Source organism: Pelodiscus sinensis, chromosome 12, assembly GCF_052426305.1.
Source record: "Pelodiscus sinensis isolate ZL-2025 chromosome 12, ASM5242630v1, whole genome shotgun sequence".
Lineage (NCBI taxonomy): Eukaryota > Metazoa > Chordata > Testudines > Trionychidae > Pelodiscus > Pelodiscus sinensis.
In genome coordinates, this window is record NC_143063.1 from 31,036,343 (window position 1) to 31,058,789 (window position 22,447).

General features: G+C 40.7%; 1 protein-coding gene across 4 annotated transcripts in view; it reads right to left on the reverse strand.

Moving 5' to 3' along the window:
• Nucleotides 1–22,447, reverse strand: part of GARRE1 (granule associated Rac and RHOG effector 1) — a 99,048-nt gene that overhangs the window by 11,744 nt on the left and 64,857 nt on the right. For all 4 annotated transcript variants that reach the window (XM_075940084.2, XM_075940086.2, XM_075940085.2 and 1 more), the window contains 8 exons: nt 18,118–18,324; nt 16,022–16,162; nt 15,672–15,767; nt 15,376–15,537; nt 14,614–14,772; nt 7,587–7,684; nt 2,953–3,078; nt 1,378–2,369 (listed from right to left, as the gene is read on the reverse strand). In XM_075940084.2, the coding sequence (XP_075796199.1) occupies nt 1,378–2,369; nt 2,953–3,078; nt 7,587–7,684; nt 14,614–14,772; nt 15,376–15,537; nt 15,672–15,767; nt 16,022–16,162; nt 18,118–18,324 (1,981 nt within the window). The remainder of the gene's footprint in view (nt 1–1,377; nt 2,370–2,952; nt 3,079–7,586; nt 7,685–14,613; nt 14,773–15,375; nt 15,538–15,671; nt 15,768–16,021; nt 16,163–18,117; nt 18,325–22,447) is intronic.

A 22,447-nucleotide genomic window follows, 5' to 3' on the forward strand; every position in this document is an offset into this window, starting at 1 on the left:
AGAACTATTTACAAAGCTAGGCACGAGGTGAGCAGGGCACATGTGCAGACTAACAGACACTACTTTCAAATTCTTCAGTTCCAAATACATGGTACAGATATGTAACTCACAATGGAATACAATAGGAACCATCACTCAAAGAACCACCGTATAGTTAGCATTCGTACCTCATATGGGAAAGGAACATCAATGAACTTTTTGCTGCTATTGTTCTACGGCTACTGTTTTTAAACTACAAATATCCAAAAATGGTATTGTCAACAAATCATTTGATGGTCTCAGTGCAGATTAGCTCATTTTAAACAGACCATCTGAACAACCATTAACAAGTGAAAACTTTTCAGCCCTACCAACCTAAGCAGGTTTTGAATCGGTAACTCAAAAGTCAAAGGAGAGCCATAACTAGGCATTTCAGCATGTAGGGTGAGCAAACATATTTGTACCTCCTATTGTTTTTTATTTTTATTTTTTTGCCAACTCAGCTTTGTGCCCTGGGTATCTGCCCTACTCTGAGGGCCCTGAATCAGAGATTCAGCATCCCATCCGTGCCCCTTGAGCCTTTGAATTAAAGCCCAAATCACGGGCTATGTCTACACTCGCGGTTTCTTACGCAAGTACAGCCGTTCTTGCGCAAAAATCTGCAGTGTCCACACTGTCCGCCCACTCTTGCGCAAGTAAATTTACAGTACGGCGTGGTAAGAGCGCTCCTTGCGCAAGAGCTCTGCTCTTTTTTGACAGGTATAAGCCCTCTTGCACAGGAGCTCTTGTGCAAGAGGGCAGTGTGGACACTCAGCAGGGATTTCTTGTGCAAGAAAGCCCTATGGCTAAAATGGCCATCAGAGTTTTCTTGCGCAAGAAAGTGTCCACACTGCCACGGGCGCTCTTGCGCAAAAGCACAGCTCGCATATGGCAGTGTGGACGTTTTCTTGCTCAAGAGTTCTTGCACAAGAACACTTGCGCAAGATGTTCTTGCGCAAGAAGCCGCGAGTGTAGACAGCCGTAGCCAAGGCTCACAATGGGGATTTCAAGAAAATAGCTATTTAGGCACGTAGAGAGTTTAAAATTCATTATCAGTAGATGGTCTTTAGAATCCTACCCTTTTGAAATTTGATTTAGTATTCTAAAGCTGTTAAGTGGTGTGATTTTGAGCACAGCACTAAATAGCTTTAAAAATCTGGGCCTTAACCTCTTTGTACCTTAATTCACTATCCTGTTAAAAATAAAGGATGCATAGATGTTAATGCCAACTGACCTTTGTAAAATATCTGGAATCCACTGATGAAAAGCACTGTTATCATTACTACCAACATTTAAAATAGTCTTTACTTTGTAAAAAAGTATGCGTAAATTTAATTATTCAAGGAAAAGGATACACACCTGCAGGATCAAAAGGCAGAATTTCTCCCAACATACCAAAGACTCCATCATTCTGGTCACGGTTCGGCCACGTGTTATTTCTAGGTCCTTGTGGTTTTTGTCCTAACATCTCAGACATCATACTATCCATATAGCTGCTCACAAGACCCAAGCTATACAAATCAGAACTCAGATCTGAAAAGCCTGGATTGTTCCATTGACTAATATGAGACAATCCAGCCCCAACTGCTTGTGCTGATTGCTGTGAAGAATTAGTCAGCCATTTGCCTGGTACACGCTGTTGCTGCGTTCCAATTGGTTGGAGAAGATGTTGATAATACTGCATTTGCTGCTGCTGCTTTTGTGACTGTTGTTGCTGTGACAATCCTTGCTGAGAAGGGTGCAGAGATGTATGAGAGACAGACTGTGGTTGCTGTTGCACTGTTCCCGATTTTTGTTCTGTTGACGTAGAAGATACAACAGAGTTCCTTCTTTTCACCAACGGAGAAGTCTGTTGGGATTTACCCATATTAAAACCAGACAAGAAATCTATAACATCCTGCATTTCCTGGTCAGTTGGTAAATTCATACCTTTATCATCCTTGCCATCATCTGCTTTGAAGAAATTATCACACCTTTCAACAAGAAATCCATTAACTATCTGGTTACTTGTGCTCTGAGTTGGCTGTAATGGATCTATAGTCCTCGGGAAATTACCAATGTTCAAAATGCTTTGTAACCGTGTGTCTATATTACTGGGCATTTTCACTTTTTCCTCTGCATTGTTACCTATGAAGACATTTTTGGAAGGTGTGCTAGGGATAGAGTAACTTCCACTGTTGCTTGAACTGGTGCAGGAAGTTTTCTTTGTAAACCGTGAAGTCAGTTTTGAGAAAGTCTTTTGCAGGCCTCCTGAAGACTTGCTTCCATTGCCAGATGGCATGTCAACTTGATTCCCAAAGTCACAGATCTCACGTTGTAACTGGATCTGAATACAGGGCAAAGCTTGCTCCCTGTTTCAACAAAAACATTTATTTCAAGCCATCTATTTCAAACATCTATTCACATCCTAATACAAAACACAACTCTATGACTTACCAAGACTACACTATCAGTCTGGGTAGTTTTCGGGAACTGAATAATTGAGTTTATGGAGGGGGAAAGCATTGAAAAATAGAGCTCTCCAGACAAATCAACCAAACTGAGCAATCATTTTCTTATTTGACAGAGTGATGCTGGCTAAACAGAGTGATGCTGGTATTGGTTAATCTGGTTGACTTGAAGTTTGGGGATATTTATGTTTTATTTTTCTGAATGTATTTTAATAAAGCTTAAAAATCTGACAGGCACACCCATGTCTTTGCAATAGACCAGCAGAGTGCTGTTCCAAATTTAAAAGAGTCTACCTACAGGCTACCCTAAATGTCACAAATTTCTTACCACTTATTCTGGCGTATGTACCAATTCTTTGCCGTCCTTCCCCCAAGGACACTACAATTTTTTTGAAATATTATACTGAGTTATTTTATGGACCGCAAAGAATTTTGATTTCTCTTAAACTTAAAAAGTAGAACATGAGGAAAATATGAGATATACCTTCCTTCCTTCCACCTGTTTATATCAAACACAGCAGTATAGAGCACATCTACAAGTCCCAAAGTCTTCTCTGGATCCAGACTCCTCTGCAATAAAGACATAGTTGCTGGATCTTCCTTCAGACACCTATAAACATTGAGGTTTTTAAAAAGTTAGCATTGAACTATTCCAATCAGAAATATTTAATATGTTGGAAAAGCAACAAAATGCCACTTATTATATGGTCATGCATTTGTGAAACAAATAAGGTGTTGTTCATGGATCGCTTAACTACTGCCACATACCACATAACACAGGGCAACCAAAATCACTATGGTTTGGGGGTAAGAACAGAGAATTACTACCAAGCAGTAATGATGAAATTCACAAACTGGAATGGACGGGTTGCACTCATGCTATAAAAATATTAGCAGCAGTGACCAAATAAGGACTCAGCATCTCCTCTTACTGACTTGCCTGTTTTCTCCCAGATGAAGTCACTTGTACCAGTAGGGCAATATTCAGTGCTGAAATAATTTATAGTGTAACAGAAGTACCTGCACTAGGCACATTTGACATAACCTTCTCACATGGGTCATAAGAATGGCCATACTTGGTCAAACCAAAGATCCATCTAACCCAGTATCCTGTCTTCCGACGGTGGCGAATGCCAGGTGCTCCCAGCGGAAATGAACACAGCAGGCAATCATCAAGAGAGCCCACCTCTTTCACCCATTCCCATTCATTAAATTCTGGTAGACTTGAGATTCAGAACCATTACTAACAGCAAAAATAACCTGTCTGAATTGTATGGTCCGCCACTCTGGAAGTGATGGGATCTCTATAACAATCCCACATCCTTAATTTAAAAAACCAAACAAATAAGAATATCAAGAATTGCTTTTAGAACATTGGAAACAATGTCCACAAAAACAAGAGTCCCCAGCTTGAAATGCTTACACAAAAGACCAAATGGCTACCTCAGCATCTTCTGCTGAGTTTCTGCAGTTTCAGGCCAGGAAGAGATTGAACCACCCTGACACAAGTAAGGAGGACAGAGACTCCATTGGGAGAAAGATTAAATCACTTGGAAAAAGGGATTCTAGAATCTCCCCAAATACTTTACTACACTCTGAAAAGATAATATTAAAATCTCTCTTTAAATTTTTTAAAAAAAACTCCTCACACTTTTAATGACAAGGGTTCTCTAATACTGGATTGGGAAAGAACTTTTTCACCTAAATGGAAACAGGTGACCAAATTAGGGTGAAAAGTTAACACACACACAGATCCTTGTACAAAAATAGTTGGTCTCTGCATTTTAAATGCTACTGGGCAGCTCTTTGACAGCAGTTCAAGAAGCTACTTAGGTATCTAAAATGTTAAGTTTTGAGGTTGTTTTGCAAATAAGGGGGTATTACTTCTGCTGTGGGACTAGCCACACACAGTTTATAGCTAGCACAGTGGTGCAGCTCAAGGGGGAAGAGTGCCTTGCCCACTCAGATAAAAGAATGGATTGAGAGAGAGACACCATGCTATCAGCCCCACATGGCTCTATGCAACAGAAAGCAGGCTCCCAGTCTGAGTAGCTCAGATGGAGGCAGCCTAGCTACTCCAAATGGCAGTAGTGCAGACCAGTGAAAGGAGGCGGGGGGAGGAGAGAGAAGGAACGGCAACATCTTTCCTCCTGCTTAACTTCACTCAAATGTGGTATGGAACTCGGGGGGAGGAGAGGAGCTCCATTTTCCCCAAATGGCACCCCTGAGGCCCAGATTACAAGGTACAAAGAAGTGATGCCCTGGGTCTATCTTTCATTTTAGGGACGAGCTACAGAGAGTTCACTAGTTCAAAAAGTAGGGCCTAACATTTCCAATGTAGTTCACAAGCTGTAGATATTGTTTGTAATACTAATTTATCAAAAAATAATTGAAGGTCCATTGATACTAGGAATTCCTGGAACTGGTGGCTGAATGATTACCCATACTGATGCTAAGTCTACAAATAAGATTTCACTGAGCCCCCAAAGTGCAGAATTGCCAAAAATCTAGCTATTTCTCCGGCCACAGAACCAGAATCAGAACTGATGTCACTTGAAATGGGACACAAGTGGAGAACACTGCTTCTTTTTGACAGTAATTAGGGAACAATTTTCCTAAGACAGAAAGGTTAAAGAGTTTTGTTTACTACCTCCAAGTGAAATCAGGAACCTAACAGCCTTATATCTGCCTATTCAGCACAAATAAAAGATGAGCCCTTTATCAGCTGCACTCCAGGAAGAGCCATTAAAGTCAATTTAGTAGATTTAGTTCAGAAAAGCCTTTCCTCGTTATCTGCAGATGTGATAAAGGAATAGTTACTTTGGTACATAAAATGATAATTTGCATTGCCCTGGAAGTACAACTGAGACATTGAAGAAATCTAGGGGCCAGAGACTCTTTATGGTCTGGAATACTTAACGTTATGATTTTAGAGTTTTAGGGGGTAGCCGAGTTAGTCTGTTACAGAAAAAAACAACAAATGGTCTGGTAGCACTTACAGACTTAGTCTATAAAGTGCTACCAGACCATTTGTTTTTTTTTTTTTTAATATGATTTAAGATTTCCCTAAATATACTCGCAACCCTGAGAGGAAAGAAATAAACAGCTACCGTTCAAATGAACTAGGTGACCTGAAAATAAATGGGCTTGCCTTGCTACCACTAAGAAGGACATTCTCTACAACAAGGTAATCAGAAACCAGAGCCGCATCATGGAGAAAGGCAGCTACCAACTTCATTAAATGTAAGGTATTTGCAACAGACCTGAAATCAAAAAATGCTTTCTTTCACTTGCCAGAATCAAGCACCAGAAAGGTTCACAAGGAAACAGTTACCTGATCCACTAAAAATTCCACCCAACTACTTAAAGAGTTTTTTGAAATAACAACCATTGCCTTTAGCCAGAAGAGAGAAGCCCATACCCAGTGAGCAGTCCACCTGTAGAGTCTTCTCTCCCAATAGTATTTTGTCTAACAGAGAGCCAACAGCATTTCTGTGATTGACTTCGGCTACGTCTATACTGCAGCCTTCTTCCGCAAAAGCTTATGCAAATGAAACGTGGAATAGAATACTGCTGAGCTTCATTTGCATAATTAATTAGCAGCCGTTTTTGCACAAGAGGCTTTTGCACAAAAAGGAGCTGTGTAGACGGCAAGAGCCTTGCGCAAGAGCCGTTCTTCCTCATTTTTTCAGGAAGAACAGCTCTTGTACAATAGAGGGGTTTTGTACAAAAAGGAGCAGCCTACACAGCTCTTTTTTGCGCAAAAGCCTCTTGCACAAAAATGGCTGCTAATTAATGATACAAACAAAGCACAGCAATATTCTACTCCGCGCTTCATTTGCATAAGCTTTTGCAGAAGGCGGCTGCAGTACAGATGTAGCCTTAGATGTAAAACACTAATATCTGGATATGGTCAAATACGTCACTTTTAGGAATTGTTGCCTTATAAGTTTTCCCATTCCCTGCTCTTACACCACACACACACACACACACACACACACACACACACACACATAAAAAAGACCAATTTGCACAAACAGAAATCAGCCATGGGAAAACAATTCTCCGCTTTACGTTGTTTTGCTATACAGCCATGTTTTTTTAAACATAGCAGGGATGCCCGCCCTGTAGCATTTCTATCACACAATGAAAAGACAGAGCTCTATTAATGTTTGTCAGTAGGGGGAGCTCCTCCAAAGATTTTTAATTGTGGTTCAAGTTGTCTGCATCCTCTTTTTAGTTGTTTTCCAAAAATACAGCACTTTAAACAGTACTGCAATGAAAGAATATATCTGGAGGGCCAGTTTATAATCTGAAGGAATCAAAGAATAATTCACTTTTCTCTGCAGAGAGTGACTAGGCCATTCACACTTGAGAAAATGTCATATATACCACTACCGTAACTGCAGACTGTGTCCACTACAGGTTCTTAGACTCATCATCCATTCTAATCTGAAGTCATACATAGTATAGGAGGCACTACAACAAAAGGGATCTGAAAATGTGCAGCACCTCTGCTTGTTATTTCAAAAGGATGACAATATTTTGTCAATCTTGGCAATTAGAAAAATGAATTAGTCCATAGTCTACACTACTCCACATTCCACAACAATTTTCTGGAACAGTTTAGTGAAGTCCTAGAGTCCCTCACCTGCCAGATACTTGAGGAGGTCCTCTTACCCCCCTAGACTTCCTGAGACATGCCAACTCAGAGAAAAGAGAGATGATTTAGCAGTTCATACACTGAAGGTCTGTCAAGGATGAGTGTAATAAGGATCTGTTTGCCTTTCCTTTCCTCTGTTTAACTTTTACCATTCTTCCTTCTTTAAAAAAAACACTTGCGTATTTTAGTCTGATAGCACTGCCTCCACTGCTATTGCCTCCTGAAGAAGAGGAAATACTGGTAGCTAACAGAGAAGAACATGTAAAGAAAATGTTGGCACACTTGTCAGTCAATCCTACAGCAAGAGCACCACACAGCAGTTCCAGATTAGAGGAGCTTGATGAGGCAGATGCTATCACTGAATGTTACTTCCAATTCTATCACAATATTAGTTTTCCTATATAAAAAGTAAAATCATGCCTACTAGTGTTATCTGAAATACAGTATTTATTTACCAAGTTGATGGGACTTGCACCACAATTCTGGATCCTTCTAAACTAATCTGAGGAGCGTATGCTTCTTTATTTTCAATCTGCGCTGTGTCCACAACCACCTAAGCAAATAAAGTAATAATATTTAGTTCTTTTAAGAAAACTTTTAAAGTTGTTTTACCAACTGAAGTTCAAAATATAATGAAAACTGACCACAAACAGCTGCAGCAAAATATAATCGCAGTTTGATTTTTCCATTTTACTTTATCAAATGGTAGAATTAAGAATCTCTCAAATCAAGCATTTAAATAAACAGCAGACACTTAATTTTATCATCAACTACATTGTGTAGTCATGCCTCACCACATGAAGTATCAACTACTGCACTTCACATAGACACTACAATAGACGTCACACTTGGAGGCAAGGAATACTAATTTTCCCAACCCTCTCCCTCAGTAGCCTGCAAAACATTTTTTGGTGAACTCTTTTGGATAAAATTGATACTTAATTGAGATGCCTGAGATGAAAGACATGAACGGTATTTTAGTCTAAAATTCTAGATTAACCTGCAATTCCATAATTCTAAGATCCTATATACACAGTCCCTGCATCTGCCCATCCTTAATTTTATGTCATTATTAATGCCTTCCTTAGTGAGAAGGGGGAGATGGCCATCCGATTTGTTGAGTTTAGGTCCCACTCCATAAAATTTTGTTTCTAAAGCTCAGGGTCTGAAAATTACAATTCTGTCTTGAACCTTCCCTTTTGGGGGAAATTGAGGACTGGATCACATAAAACTCAATAACTATTTTGAGTAGGTTTCATATTTGATTCATGTTTACATTTGAGGTCCAGTCTTCACCCACATTTCAGTAATTTCTAATAATTTATTTTGGTTGTGCTGAAATTCCTAAAACATCTGAGTTACCATCAGATCTCATGTCAGTGACTGACAGATTAGCTGCATCATTTAACCTGGAAATGGCAAAATCCTCCATTGTAGAGAAGCCGTAAGGCAGGGGTAGGCAAACTCCAGGCCACGGGCTGGATCCAGTCTGCAGGATTAGTCCCTGGTGGGCCCTCACCTTTATGTTTACCTGCACCTCCGCAGGTATCAGAGGATTGCAGCTTTGACTGGCTGTGGATCGCCATTTATGGCCAATGCGAGTGGCAGGAAGTGGCGTCCTAGTCCATGAGACTTCCTGCCGCTCGCATGGACCAGAGCTGTGATCCTCTCATACCTGTGAAGGTGCAGGTAAACATAGCGGCAGCAGCAGTCCACCAGGGATTAACCATGCAGGCTGCCATTTTTTTATTGCCCACCCCTACCTTAATGGATTCTAGTGCCGTGTCTGCAATCCTCCTCCTCCATTGTTTCTGCTGTTATTTGATACATGGTCAGATGAAGCATTTGAAATGGAGGGGCCTGAAGTTGTTAAGATTCTGTCCCTTCCTATAGTGTCAAACCCACTAAAATTGCAGCAAGCCTAACTGTTCTGCCATTACCCACCCTTAGAGTGTTCCCATCACTGAGCATATTTGTCTCAGTCTATTCCTCTCTACTTGTAAACAACATGAGCACACTTTTTTAAAAAAAGAGGCCATTATCATTAGCCATATGACAATGCCATCCTGTTACTTTGTTTAGGTTTCAGAGTATTTATGAAACTTGAATTTATTTGACAAAGCTGTTAATTTATGCAACACCCATAGCTATGAGTATGACAGGATAAGAAAGGAAAGATTTATGAATGATTTATTCCTAGTATTCAATAGACAGATACCACCCCGCAACTTAGATTATGTAATTCAAAAGCAAATCTTGCTTCACTCAGACCCAATTTACAAACATAAAAAGTAATCCTCAACATTTGGCCAAGGTTATGATATTTTGGGTGCAGAAATTACCAGAAGTTAGGATGTTGCTGTTATAACAACACTGTGCTAATGGCAGAGAGATATGCTAATACAAAACTACCCTGATTATTATTAAACTTTAATTTTATCCCCACCATACATGACATCCAATTAAGAAAAGTCATAGTTTGATTTTTTCCTGACAAACTAAAAAGAAAACATCTTAAATCCATGTGCTAGTGCTGTTCAAAAGGGGGAGGGGGATTCATTCAATCTGACAATAATATAGAAAAGCATTCACAAAATGCAGCTTCACCATTACTACAGAAGTATCAACTCAACAGGACTAACATCAATGTTTTGATAAGAGACTGGAACTCAGGCAATGCTACAAACAAATAAGTCACTGCTCATGTATAAACAAACATAGGAGATGGATTCTTAGGAAACGTAGTGCTGTGCTTTTGAATTTTCCTTTTGAAAAATTAACATTAGACTCACTCGGAGGACTGGTCAGCACTAGGAACTTATATCAGAATAGTTACAGCTCTCAAAGGTGCAAAAATCTACACACCTGAGAGCTGCACCTATGCCAACCTAACTCCAGGTGCAGACAGCATTAGGTTGACAGAAAAATTGCTCCATCAAAGTAGTTATCGCCTCTTGGAGAGGCTGATTATTATGCCAATGGAAAATCTCTTCCATTAATACAGACAGTGCTTCCATGTAGACATTAAGCACTATGGTTTACTCAGACATATCCTTACATTAAAAATAAAAAACAAAACTAGTATCTTTCCAATAATGCAGACCTGGACAGTCAAATTGGGTTTCCAGTTGCTTTGCATTATTGGAGCAGCACAAACAAAGCTGGACTGTACCAGTGAATATGCAAAAATCCGGAATTGTCAATCACAATGGGCTGAGTTCAACCGAGTGCAGCATGCTAAACCTTGGTGAACATCAGAACATTTAAATATAGTTTGAAAATTTATAATGCAATTTTCAGAAGTGTTGAGTTGTCAACTTCAGATGATTTAAATCTGAAGATCAGGTACTTAACGTACAAATATTGAATACCTTAACTGTTCTTTTTCTCAAGGGGGGTAACTGAGTTAGTCTATAACAGGAAAAACTTAACACAACAACAAATAGTCTAGTAGCACCTTAAAGACTAACAAAACATGTAGATGGTATCATGAGCTTTCATTGGCAAAACCCACTTCTTCAGATGACCGGAGTATAATAAGTCCAGACCCAAGAATAAATAAGGGAAGGGGGGGGGGGGGGAGGAGGGAGACAAGGGGAAAGAAAAAGAAAGACTCTTCTGGGCCTGCCCTGAAGTAGTTCACGTCTGGGTACTTTTCTGGCTCTGTCGATCTGTTTTTTCACTTCACCGGGTGAGTATTTCAGTTTTAAGAATGCTATATATAGATCCTGTAGGTGTTTGTCTCTGTCTGTGGGACTGGAGCAAATATGGTTGTATCTTAGGGTTTGGCTGTAAACAATAGATTGGGAAATGTGTCTGGGATGGAAGCTAGAGGCATGAAGGTAAGAATAGCGGTTGGCAGGTTTCCGGTATAGGGTGGAGGAAATTTGTCCATCATTTAATAGTACTGTGGTGTGAAGGTAGTAAATTTCTCACGTGGACTGATCCAGGCTGAGGTTGATGGTGGGGTGGAAGTTGTTGAAATCCCTGTGAAATTCTTTAAGGGTTTCTTTCCCCGTGGGTCCATATGATAAAGATGTCATCGATGTAGCATAAATAAAGTAAAGGTCTTAGGGGGTGAGAGCTGAGGAAAAGTTGTTCAAGATCAGCCATAAAATGTTAGCATATTGTGGTGCCATGCAGGTGCCCATGGCTGTGCCACCGACTTGAAGATATAAATTGTCTCCAAATTAGAAGTAGTTGTGGGTGAGGACTAAGTACCCAGACAGGCCCAGAAGAAAAAACAACAGAATTCCACTTAAGACCTACAGTCCACAACTTAAACCCCTCCAACACATTATCAACAATCTACAACTTATCCTAGAAAATGACCCCTCACTCTAAGAGGCCTTGGGAGAAAGGCCAGTTCTCACTTACAGACAACGCCCTAGCCTCCAACAAATTCTTGACAGTAGCCATGCAACACGCCTCCATCATAATCATCCAGGAACCCACCCGTGCAGCCCCGGTGCCAACTCTGTATACACATCTATACCAGTGATTTCATCACTGGATCCAATGACATCAGTTACCAAATCAAAGACTCATTTAACTGCACATCCACTAATGTGATCTATGCTATCAAATGGCAGCAACGCCCCACTGCAATGTATATTGGCCAAACTGGACAATATCTATGGGAAAGATTTAATGGATACAAATCTGATATCCGAAAAGGCAACACCCAAAAACCTGTTGGAGAACACTTTAATCTTCCTGGACACTCATTAATGGATCTCCAAGTCGCTGTTTTGTTTCAGACCAATTCCACAAGCCAAATACACAGAGAAGGATTGGAACTTAACTTTATTCACATGTTTAATTCTTATGCTAATTGTCTGAAGGGGTATAGGATGGCTTGCACACTATCTTCCACCTTTTAATGATTTAAACCAACCAACCAAACAATGGAGGTGCTAATGGTTCTTAACAGCCTCTTGTAACTGTTTGCACTATCTACTCACCTGTCTCCTCTTCTTCTGCCCTTTTCCCTTCTCCCCCTCCCCACTTCTCTTATTTATTCTTGGATCTGGACTTCTTATACTCCAGACATCAGAAGAAGTGGGTTTTGCCCATGAAAGCTCATGATACCATCTACATGTTTTGTTAGTCTTTAAGGTGCTACAAGACTATGGGTTGTTTTTTAAGTTTTTCTTGTTCTTTTTCGGTTATCTGACATAGTAAGACAATAAAACCCCAAATAATCAGTTTACAAGTTACACTTCATTTTGCTTTCCAATCTTTTCACAACATGTGTGGCCAAAATATATACTAAATATAGAGCAAACTAAAGCTTCATGAGACTGTCCTACGCTGTTTTATTTAGCACTTGGATAGCAAGTTAACTCATAAATCTCAGCCAATACAAATATATTAGTTTCTAAAAACAGTAAAATGAAGGGTATGCTATGCCTAACTCCTGATTCCTTTATCTGACTTTTGAAAAAAATAAATTCAAAATATAGTGAACACATGTTTCTCACACCCAACTTGATGGTTACTTAGGAAATAGCTTCCTGTTCATGGCACAGCTATTGTTCTTGTTTTACAGGTGTTTCCTCTCTCACCCCACCCAGAAAACACTCTAAAGGAAAAAAATAGAATCTGTCATCATCACATAAAATTGTACGTAAATGTAATTTAATTTTGCTGAATTATTTTTACATAGCACCACAGATGTGAAAGCAGTCGCTAAGCAAAAATGGCAAATCCAATCTTCTAAGAGATTACAGTGTCATTTAGAAGGAGAGCGCAGTAGGGGAAGGCATAAAGGCATAACAAACCAAGAGTAAGACCGGAGCATAAGAAGATAAGGCTTACAAGACTGAAAGATCTACCACTGCTTATTGTTATGCATCTTGGTAGTGTCTCCAAATATGAAAGGCCTCTGCTTTTAGATAACTGATGCCAGCAGCAAATAGAGTTATTCATGATTTTTACCAAGTTATTGCTAAAAAAGGGAAGTTTAATTTTGGCTTGGATTATACTCAAAAGAGTTCTATGACAATGTATCTCCCTGCTACCAGCATAGATCTCTCATAATAGCAACACTTTAATGGTGGCAGAGCTGCCCTTTTCTCCCCCAGCTGTGATTTCTCATACCCTACTGCTATTGAGCACCAAACTTCCTCTCCAGGAGAAGAAGTCACCTAACCGCTCCCAAGAACAGCTCTGCCCCACTCTAACCCATCTTGTATCTAACATTTTTAAAGTATTTCTTCCTCAAACACACAATCAGAATGAGACAAATAAACAATCTTACTATACTACCACCACCACCACCACCTTCCTCTACACCCAAAAAGAAACCCTTCTGTGCTACATAGGTTCCTATCAGCAGCTATGTCAACTCTACAGTACTAAAATAAATGCTTTTATAAACTAAGAATGAAGGTAAGTCAAAGCCATTTACAAATCAGCTACTTCATTTGCCTATACAGATGCAATATCTGACCTTACAAAGATATGTAGCAATATGCATCTTTTTTATCAGCGATTCAAATCAACTTGATCATTCTGTGCTATGGTTGTACACCAAATAAAAGACCATTAACAGAGATTCAACAATTAGACTGAAGTTTGATTCTGTTACCTAGTACTGGCTTTAAAAGAAGTTGACAAATTCTTACACTTTTAAAACACACATCACTCATGTATTTCCTGTTGCATTGTTAAAAGAAAGCGGCTCCCATTTTACTGACCCAGTATATTGAATATTCACAATAGCCTAAAAGAAACCACTTATCATAAATAAACAGCAGTACACTTAATTAAATAAAAAGACTGCAATGATTAGTCATGCCATAGATACAATGTTTTCTTATGAAAACATCCAAATCTTAAAACAATATCCAAACTATTCTAAAAATATTTTACTGATGAATAGCACAAGTATTTCCATTGGAATTGGAATTGCCATTTTGCTGATATCCGAAGGGGAGAACATTTTACTGCCAATTAAACAGGAAATCCAGCTGAGTTGTGAAAAACAGGATTTTCAAAGTTGTTGTACAATTTTTTTTAATGTGGTAGTGTCCTGATTTTACCATGCATTAAAATGGGAGTTGCATTTCTTGTGTCCTAATCTACATTAGGTTGTAAAAACAGCAGCTTCCTATTTGATTTTAAAATTTCTGTAGGGATGTAAAATTACCTTTATTAACTGGCTAAATGTTACATTTAACCAATTAACTGACTAAATGGGTGAGCGGGAGGGCTGCTGGCTCCCAGCCTAAGTGGGCAAGGAGTTGGTAGCCTCCAGCTGAGTAGGGTTCCAAGCCATCAGCAGGCTTGCGCTGGGCAAAAGTAGCAGTGGGACGGGGGAGGGAAGGAGTGGTCCCAGTCCTACAAATTGCTCAGCACCTTGTTCTACCAGCCCAAATGATCTGTTTTTCTTTAAGAGAAGAGGTATTATTGTTCAAATATAGCTTTAAAAATAGTTTGCTTACTGCTGATCTGTCCCCATTGGCCACAGTTACTTACCAGTCCAGCTTGGCCAAATAATAGCTGTACAGCAGTCTTGCAGGCTCCCCGCCAAGTAGAAGGGCAAACCTGATTTAGTACTTCAGTAACAGGAGAGTCATCCCGGGGTGTAAGTCCATTATGGCAACCAGCTTCTTTGATCAGTTGTAACATCGTGTGCTGCAAGTCACAAAAGCCTGTCACACACACACGATTCAAAACAGCATAAAATATATCTGAAAAAAAATCTACTACTGCATGTATATTTTGAAGTTATAAACAGGAAACAAAATGTTCCCAAATGTCCTCATCTTGTCATTTAGATTTGTCAGAACGACACATTCAAGGAAATTAAATACACATCATAGTGTTAAATATAACAGCTCTCAACCTGAAATATTTGCTACCTGTAAACAGTCTAAATTATAAAATGCATCTATATAAACTGAAATATGGAAATTAGTTTGATAACCAGAGTATACAACAGAGCACTGCATGAGACACACTGCAAATTGAAAATTCAAAATGCAATCAATTTTTAACTTTTCTAGAAATAGGGAGCTAAGTTTACCTTGAAAAGGTGAAAATGCTGATATAAATATCCAAATAATTTTTGGATGACACTCTCATCTTGCCTCCCTCTCCCAATTTAGAAATCCATTTTTCCACTAGCTCAGTGAATACCCTTTGAATGCATTTGACATGACTGATTTACATTTATAATTTATAATTTAATACTGCATAATACCGAATTCTACAAGAAGCTAGATTTAGGATCATTACCGTTTTCAGCTTCAGATTTTCTGCTGCAGACTCATTAAAGGATATTCCTTTTAGAAAATGGGATCCGATCTGAACAGGTACAGTGGGAAGTTCACACTGAATTGGCTGAGGTGGAGTCTGTCTCCTTCCCGTTTGTTGGGCTTCAGCTTCACTACAACAGCCCTTGAAGACAAAAATATTGATCAATGAGCAGAAGAGGACAGAGAAAATAAAAAGCTAATAAAGAACAAAATTTAAGGAATTACCACTTTTTATCATTCATTTTCAGAGGGAAAAAAAAGCATATTGGTTCTTACCTGCAAACTTGCTTCAATAGCTTTTGGATTCAAATGGAAGCCAGCCTTCATTGCATACTCACAATGGCCTAAACTCTCCAAAGCGATTTTATATGCCTGATATTATAAAATGGTTAAGAAACAAGTTAGCCATAATCAACAAGTGATGCAAAGCATGCCTATGAATTTACATTGGTATGTTTCTCAGCACATCCACGATCTTCTACAGACAGTAATACAGCAAAGTCACAACATTTTTTCAGTTGATTGAGCTACATGTTTTTGTGTAACACATTCCTTCCCTGCTTCAATTCCCCACCTCCTGACTGTAGTAGAGATGTGGAAAAAATGAGATAATTAAGGTAACTAACCTGCAAAGCACTGTCAATTTTCATGTTCAGTTCTTTCAGCTGATGCTCAGGGATTGCCACACTTTGTGAGCAGAAGAGTTGCTGAACCTCAATCCCAGCCAAACACCCATCGCAGCCTCTTTCTCTCAGCCGAGATGTGGCCTTTATGATAAGGCATAATCAGAAATAAGGCACAGTATTGGTTCAACATTGGAAAAAATCTATATATAGAACACAATTCAAGTTTAGTGGACTAAATTCAGCTTCAGTGTCCCTTTAATACAAAACAAATATGAAGAGGTTTGCATATTAGGGCAACTAATTTCAAAGTTGCCTATTAAAAAGATGAAATATTCAACTTAATTGAAAGCAAGGCATCATAGGCGTGTGCACAGGGTGTGCCTAGGCACACCCTAATGCAGAAGCGGACTGGCCTGGTGGGACAGAGCCACTGGGCTCCGCACTCCTGCACCGGAGCCGGTAGGGGCGCCAGCAAGGAGGCCAGCAAGCTGACCCCGGCTGGGGAAAGTACCAGGCCGGGGAAAGGGAAGCCATCAACCCAGGCGGCAGCATTGGGAGGAGCCGGGGGGTGGGGTCACGCACGGCGTGATGGAGGGGGCAGTGCCACGTTGGCATGGCGTTGCAGCGAAGTTTTTAAAAACGGCCAAGCCACAGATTGTGGAAGGAGACGCGCCAAGCGGGGCGTGAGGGAGCACAGCCTGGCTAGAGGCGGGACGGCGGCTGGGCCGAGGCTGCGAATGCCAAGCAGCCCAGCTCCAGGTCCAGTACGTGGTCTGGAGCCTGAGCTGCGGGGACTTCTGAGGTCCGATCAGAGCAGACTCCCACCCTGCAAACTGGAAGGCAGAAGGTAGGCGAGAGGAGGGGGAGGGGAGGGAGAAGAGAGGGGGGAAAAATAGGGAGAAGGGGTAGGAGAGGAAGGGACCTGTGCTGATGGGAGGGGGGTAGGTCAGGAAAAGAAAAGGGAAGGCACCAAGGGACAGGGTGGATGAGAGAGAGAGATGCAAGGGTGGGAGGGAAGGGGTAAGTGGAGACAATGAGGAAAAGGGCAGGAGCCAGGAGGGGAGGTGTCAGAGGGGGGGGGGGGACAGGGTGATGCTAGGAGACAAGAGGGTAAGGGCATTAGGGGCTAGAGGGGGGAAAGTGCTGGGAGAAGGCTTGAAAGAAGGGGTGGGCATGAGGAAGGTGAGGATGGATCAAGGCGTGTGTGAGGGCACAGGGGCATGAGGGGAACAGGGACAGAGGGTGCTGAGGGGGTGGGGATCAGGGGAAAAGAGGGCAAAGGGGGCAGGGGCAGTGAGGGAAGGGGGAGGCACTGGGAAGGTGCAGGTGCCAGGGGATTCGGGGGGTGAAGCAGAAGGGCAGACACCTGCAGGGGAAGGACCAGCACCAGAGGAGAGAGGCAGGGCTGGTGTGTAGAGGGAGGTGTTAGAAGAGGGGATGAGGAGGGATAGCTCACATGATCAGAGTGGGGCTACTGGAGGAGTGGTCACAGGAGGGAGTGAAGGACTGGTGGAGGGGGGCAGGTCTCAGGAAGGCTGAGGGCAGTGAGAAGGGCAGGCATCAGGACAGCAGAGGAGGGTGAGGGGTTGGGGGCAGCAGGCACCAGGGGAGCTGATGGAGCAAGGGGAGGAGACATGGCAGCAGAGGGAAAAGGTAGACATTTATAAGATATTCATTAATAACTTGGGTGCCACAGTTGCACATCCAAATAAAGCCACATGAACTCAGTACTGGTGCACAACACAAAATTCATTCTGCTCATGGGAGGAAACTCTTACTTCCTCCAGCCTCTCCACCCCCGAGTTAATGTCACACACACTGGGTTAATGCAATTGCAGCATAGTTGCATGTGGGGGGCTTGGTGGGGGCCAAACTAATCACTGTTGGTAGGAGAATGGTGGGAAAAGTCCTTGGCGGGGGGGGGGGGGGGGATGTCACGTGACACCTTTTACTTCTGGTCATGTTTCCATCTTGCCCTGAGAGTGTTGCCTCCAGAGGCGTGGCTAATGGGGGTCAAAGAGTACATTTAAAAAAAAAATCTTTGGGTGCACACCCTAATGAAATGTGCTGCGCATGCCTACGCAAGGCATCCATACCTCTGCAGCTCCTCTCCACGATCGTACTGAATCCTCTAGTTCAGTTGTGGGGCTCAAATTAGAATTTCCCATCCCAGTAGCATTCTTCCTTTCCTGAGCTACAGCTTCAGCAAAACAAGAGTGTGCCACTGGCTGGACCTTCTGCAAAGCTTGTGACAAAAACTGAAAGTGAACCTGCATCACTGTCAAGAAACATCGTCCAAGTAACTATGAAAGAAAAGAAACAAAATTCAGGAGTGCGTTTGGGGTTATTTTTGGTCAATGAATCCTGATGTTTAATTCAAGCAAATGAATCAAGTTCCTAAACTCAGATGGATCAATGAAGAGCTTTTTTTTTTCTTTTTTTAATAATGCTTCACAATCAAACCATCATCAATATTAAATCATAGCTAAAGCTTAAATATGTGCTTAAAACACTTAAGAGTTACTTCCGAACACTGGTATTATATGTATTACTCAAAAGCTCGTAAGTTACATGATATTTCATAAAATAAAAATTGTATCTGCTTAGTATAAACTTTTTCTGTATCATCTTTACAACACTCATGTTCTCAAGTCATGGTTTTTTCAAGAATGCAAATCTGAAAAGCTGATTCAACTACATAGCCATATCAAGTATATAAAAGAAATACATTGTATAAGACTGTTTAGTCTCAGAGGAAAAATGTCTACCGTACATTAAAGCATCACTTGTATGTGATGAGTCACACTCTCCTACAATGTTGGCCCAACATATAAAATCTACTTTAGTTACATCAATATAAACCAAGCTTATTACCATATTAAAAGGCTGATAATTAAGTTTGATATTCTGCTTAGAAAATCATCAGAAATATATGTGAAAAAATCTTTTGACATTTGAGAGACTGAACTTTTATTTTTTTTGGCTTCTTTGGAGAGTAATTTTGACTGATCTGGTAGTACGTTCACCTGGAAGAACTTGTACAAACTGACAACCTTATCTCTGACATCATCTGACAGGAAAAGAAAGAGCTAAGAATGTTAATAGTGAGTAAATGACTAATCATGTACTCAATAATATTTGTGTCAAGTACACCATTAGTTGATAAGGGGCCACTGCAGCTCTGCAGTTTAAATGTAGTAGAAGCTGGGCATGCAAACTGCATTTAAACTGCAGAGCCGCAGAGAGGATAGGTCCAGAATCCAGAGCAAGTTGGTACTGAAGCAATCCCAGCTTACACCAGATCCCACGCTGGCCAACAAGACATTTTGTCTACCTCTGCCCACGCACAGGGTTGCCAGATTCCACTGTTTTCCATCTGCATAGTTTTTTCCCCTACCAGGAATACTAAAGTGACTTGCACATAAAGCAGGGGCATGTCAAGTAAGGGGCTTGCTGATGGCACACCACACTGACTCTAAGAGCAGTGTGCTCTCTCTGCATCCAATCAGAACTTTGCTATGGTTTAAGCGGCACATAACTCAAATTCTAGGTATGCAAATGCAGTTAGCAAAACTGTCCTATCCCAGGAGACCATCTTGGTTACAACAATCTTGAGGGCCCCTGAGATGAAGGAGAGCCATTTATGCAGCCCACTCACTAGACTAGATTGCCCACTGCTGGTCTAGAAAGCCAGTTACATTATTCTCTCCCTCCCCCATGCCCAAATAGATTACAGATGCTGTATCTATGACCACTCTAGCTTTTGCAAGCACATAGAATGAGAGATTCAAACTCCTAACTCAGATAGGTTCCAAATCCCAGACACTGGATTTGCTGTCTCTTTTCTTTGTAAATCTCCCTCTGTCATTTTCCCCTTTCCCCTTATCAATATGGCAACCCAGGATTATGCTTGCGCTAACCACACATGCCTACTATTGGAATAAGCAAAATGCACCTGCAGTCAGCATGGGAGGGTAAGTACAAGCTTCCAACAGAACAGAGAATGCAGGGATAAGAACAAACAGGAATATTCTATAGTTAGGAGTCTGCCATAAATGGGGGTGGGGCATAAAGGCTTGCAACATAAAGGGTGCCAGGAGCCATGGGGGGAGCGGAAATGCTTGCTTCCAGCTGCCGTTCGCCCCTCCCCCAGTTATGTGCTGCATACCTCCCCCAGGAGTACTTAAAGGGCCAGTTTCCTTTTGCCGGAGTCAAAAATTTGCCGGATTCTACAGTTTTCCAGATGCTTAAGTTTCGGATAGCGCAGATTTTACGTACCAGAGCAGTAAATGTTTTCAAAGTTACAGCAGAAAGTAATTCAAATGGGTAGTGTACTGGACTAGAATTTGGAACATACAAGCTTTATTCCCAGCTCCTCCACTTATCCAGGCTACGTCTAGACTGCAGGCTTCTTTCAGAAGTTTTTCCAGAAGATATCTTCCCAAAAAACTTCTTCAGAAAGAGATTGTACACACTTCCAAAGCGCATCGAAGAAGTGATCTGCTTTTTCGAAAGATAGCATCCACTCTGAATGGACGCTATCTCTCATGTAAGCTGTGATTACTATGGATGGAGTCATTTTTTTCCTCTTCTTTTTCCTCTTTCCTGTTATTTTTCCTCTTTCCCGTTCTTTCAAAAGAATTCCCTCTTCCCCGTCCACACATGCCTTTATCCGAAAAAGAGGTATTTCGGAAAAAAAGGCTTCTTCTTCGTAGAAAGAGGTTTTCCAATGCTGGAAAAACCCTTCTGTTCTTTTGATTTTTTTCAAAAGAACGTGATTGCAGTGTGGACATAAATGAAGTTTTTCGGAAAAACAGCCTTTTTCCGAAAAAAAAACTTCTCTAGTGTAGACATACCCCCACTTTCTAACTCTGGAAAGTCTAACGCTCTCCCTCTATGCCTCTGTTTCCTCTCTCACATCTTTTGTCTCTCTTCTATTTAGACTATACATCATACAGGGAATGGACCATGCCTTATATGTATCTATAGAACGCCTAACACAATAAGGTCTAAGCCTCAGAGGAGGCCTTTATGTATTACAGAAATACAAGTAATGAAAAAACAGTATTAATGAATCCTTGTGACTTTCAAGAAGATAAGAAGTGAAGATTACAGCTGTAATCTAAACTATTAATATTAAAATATTAAATATTTAAAACTGCTATTTTTTGGTATACAAGCATATACACTTGTTATAAATATAAATATGGATAAACTTCACACAGTTTCTTTTCTTTTAGTTTTACTGTAGTTGCCCCAGAGAGAAGGTGAATAAATATGAATGCAGAAATGTTTATATACATTTTACCTTCTTCACAAAAAGCGTACCAGAGCTAAACTGCTGCACCATTTTAGGAAGAATGCATAAAATGTACAAACAGTGTACAAAGGCATTCTGTCTTGGAGAACAAGAAGTTATCTGGCTTATTTTCAGTTACATTCTTTTTCAATAAAAATATTTAGCTACAGTGATCGTACTGGCAAAATGCTGGAGTCACTCTAACAGTTATATGCATTAATAATCTACTTTAACAGAACTTTACCAGTGGCAATTTTTGTTTTCCATTGCAGCCAGTCTCCTTTTGACATTCCATTCTGGTTCAATCATTTCCCCTCTTTGTACAACATATAACATGAAACAGTTCTGATACTATGACTGACCTCTGCAAGTGTAGTCTGCTGTATTAAAAAAGAATTCCACAGACATTAAGAACAAAACACCAACTTGCTTGATTACAAAATTGTAAAGTTTTCTATTGAAATTTCAGGAGCTACTGAAGAGAAAAAAAAAAACCTCCATCAGGGGAAAAATTCTGTTGAGGAAAAAAAAGGGGGGAGACCAAAGTTGTTGAGGGGAAAAAAGGACCCCGAGGGTTGTTACGCAAAAAAAAAAAAAACCACAACCCCGGACTGTTCGGTTCAATACCGGACACCTGGCAACCCTATAAAGAAGAGCTCTGTGAAAACTCAAAAGCTTGTCTCTCTTTTATTTGACTGATTTCTGTGGATGAGACATATACAGCACCCATCTTTTGCCTCCAATAAGATTCTGCTCAATCTATTAAAACTGGGCAGTTATGTATGGCAGAGTTAAAATTAGGGGTGTCAATGGTTAACCAGTTGATGATTACTGATTACGGTTAACTGGCAGCCTGGGCGGGAGGGAGGGCCACTCCAGCCCTGCCAGCTCAGAGCATCCCCCTGCTCTCACCCATTAAAGCGCTTATTGGTTAAATTTATAATTCAACTGGTTAACTGATTTAACAGGATTTTACATCCCTAATTAAAACAGCCATTGTCACCATTCCAAACTTATTCTTCTTTGCTCATTCCTTTGGGACTTGAGTTTTCCTGCTAGGAACTACAAAGGGAATGGATTGGATTCTTGAGAATATCTATTAAATAGGAACCGGCTTGATTTTCCAC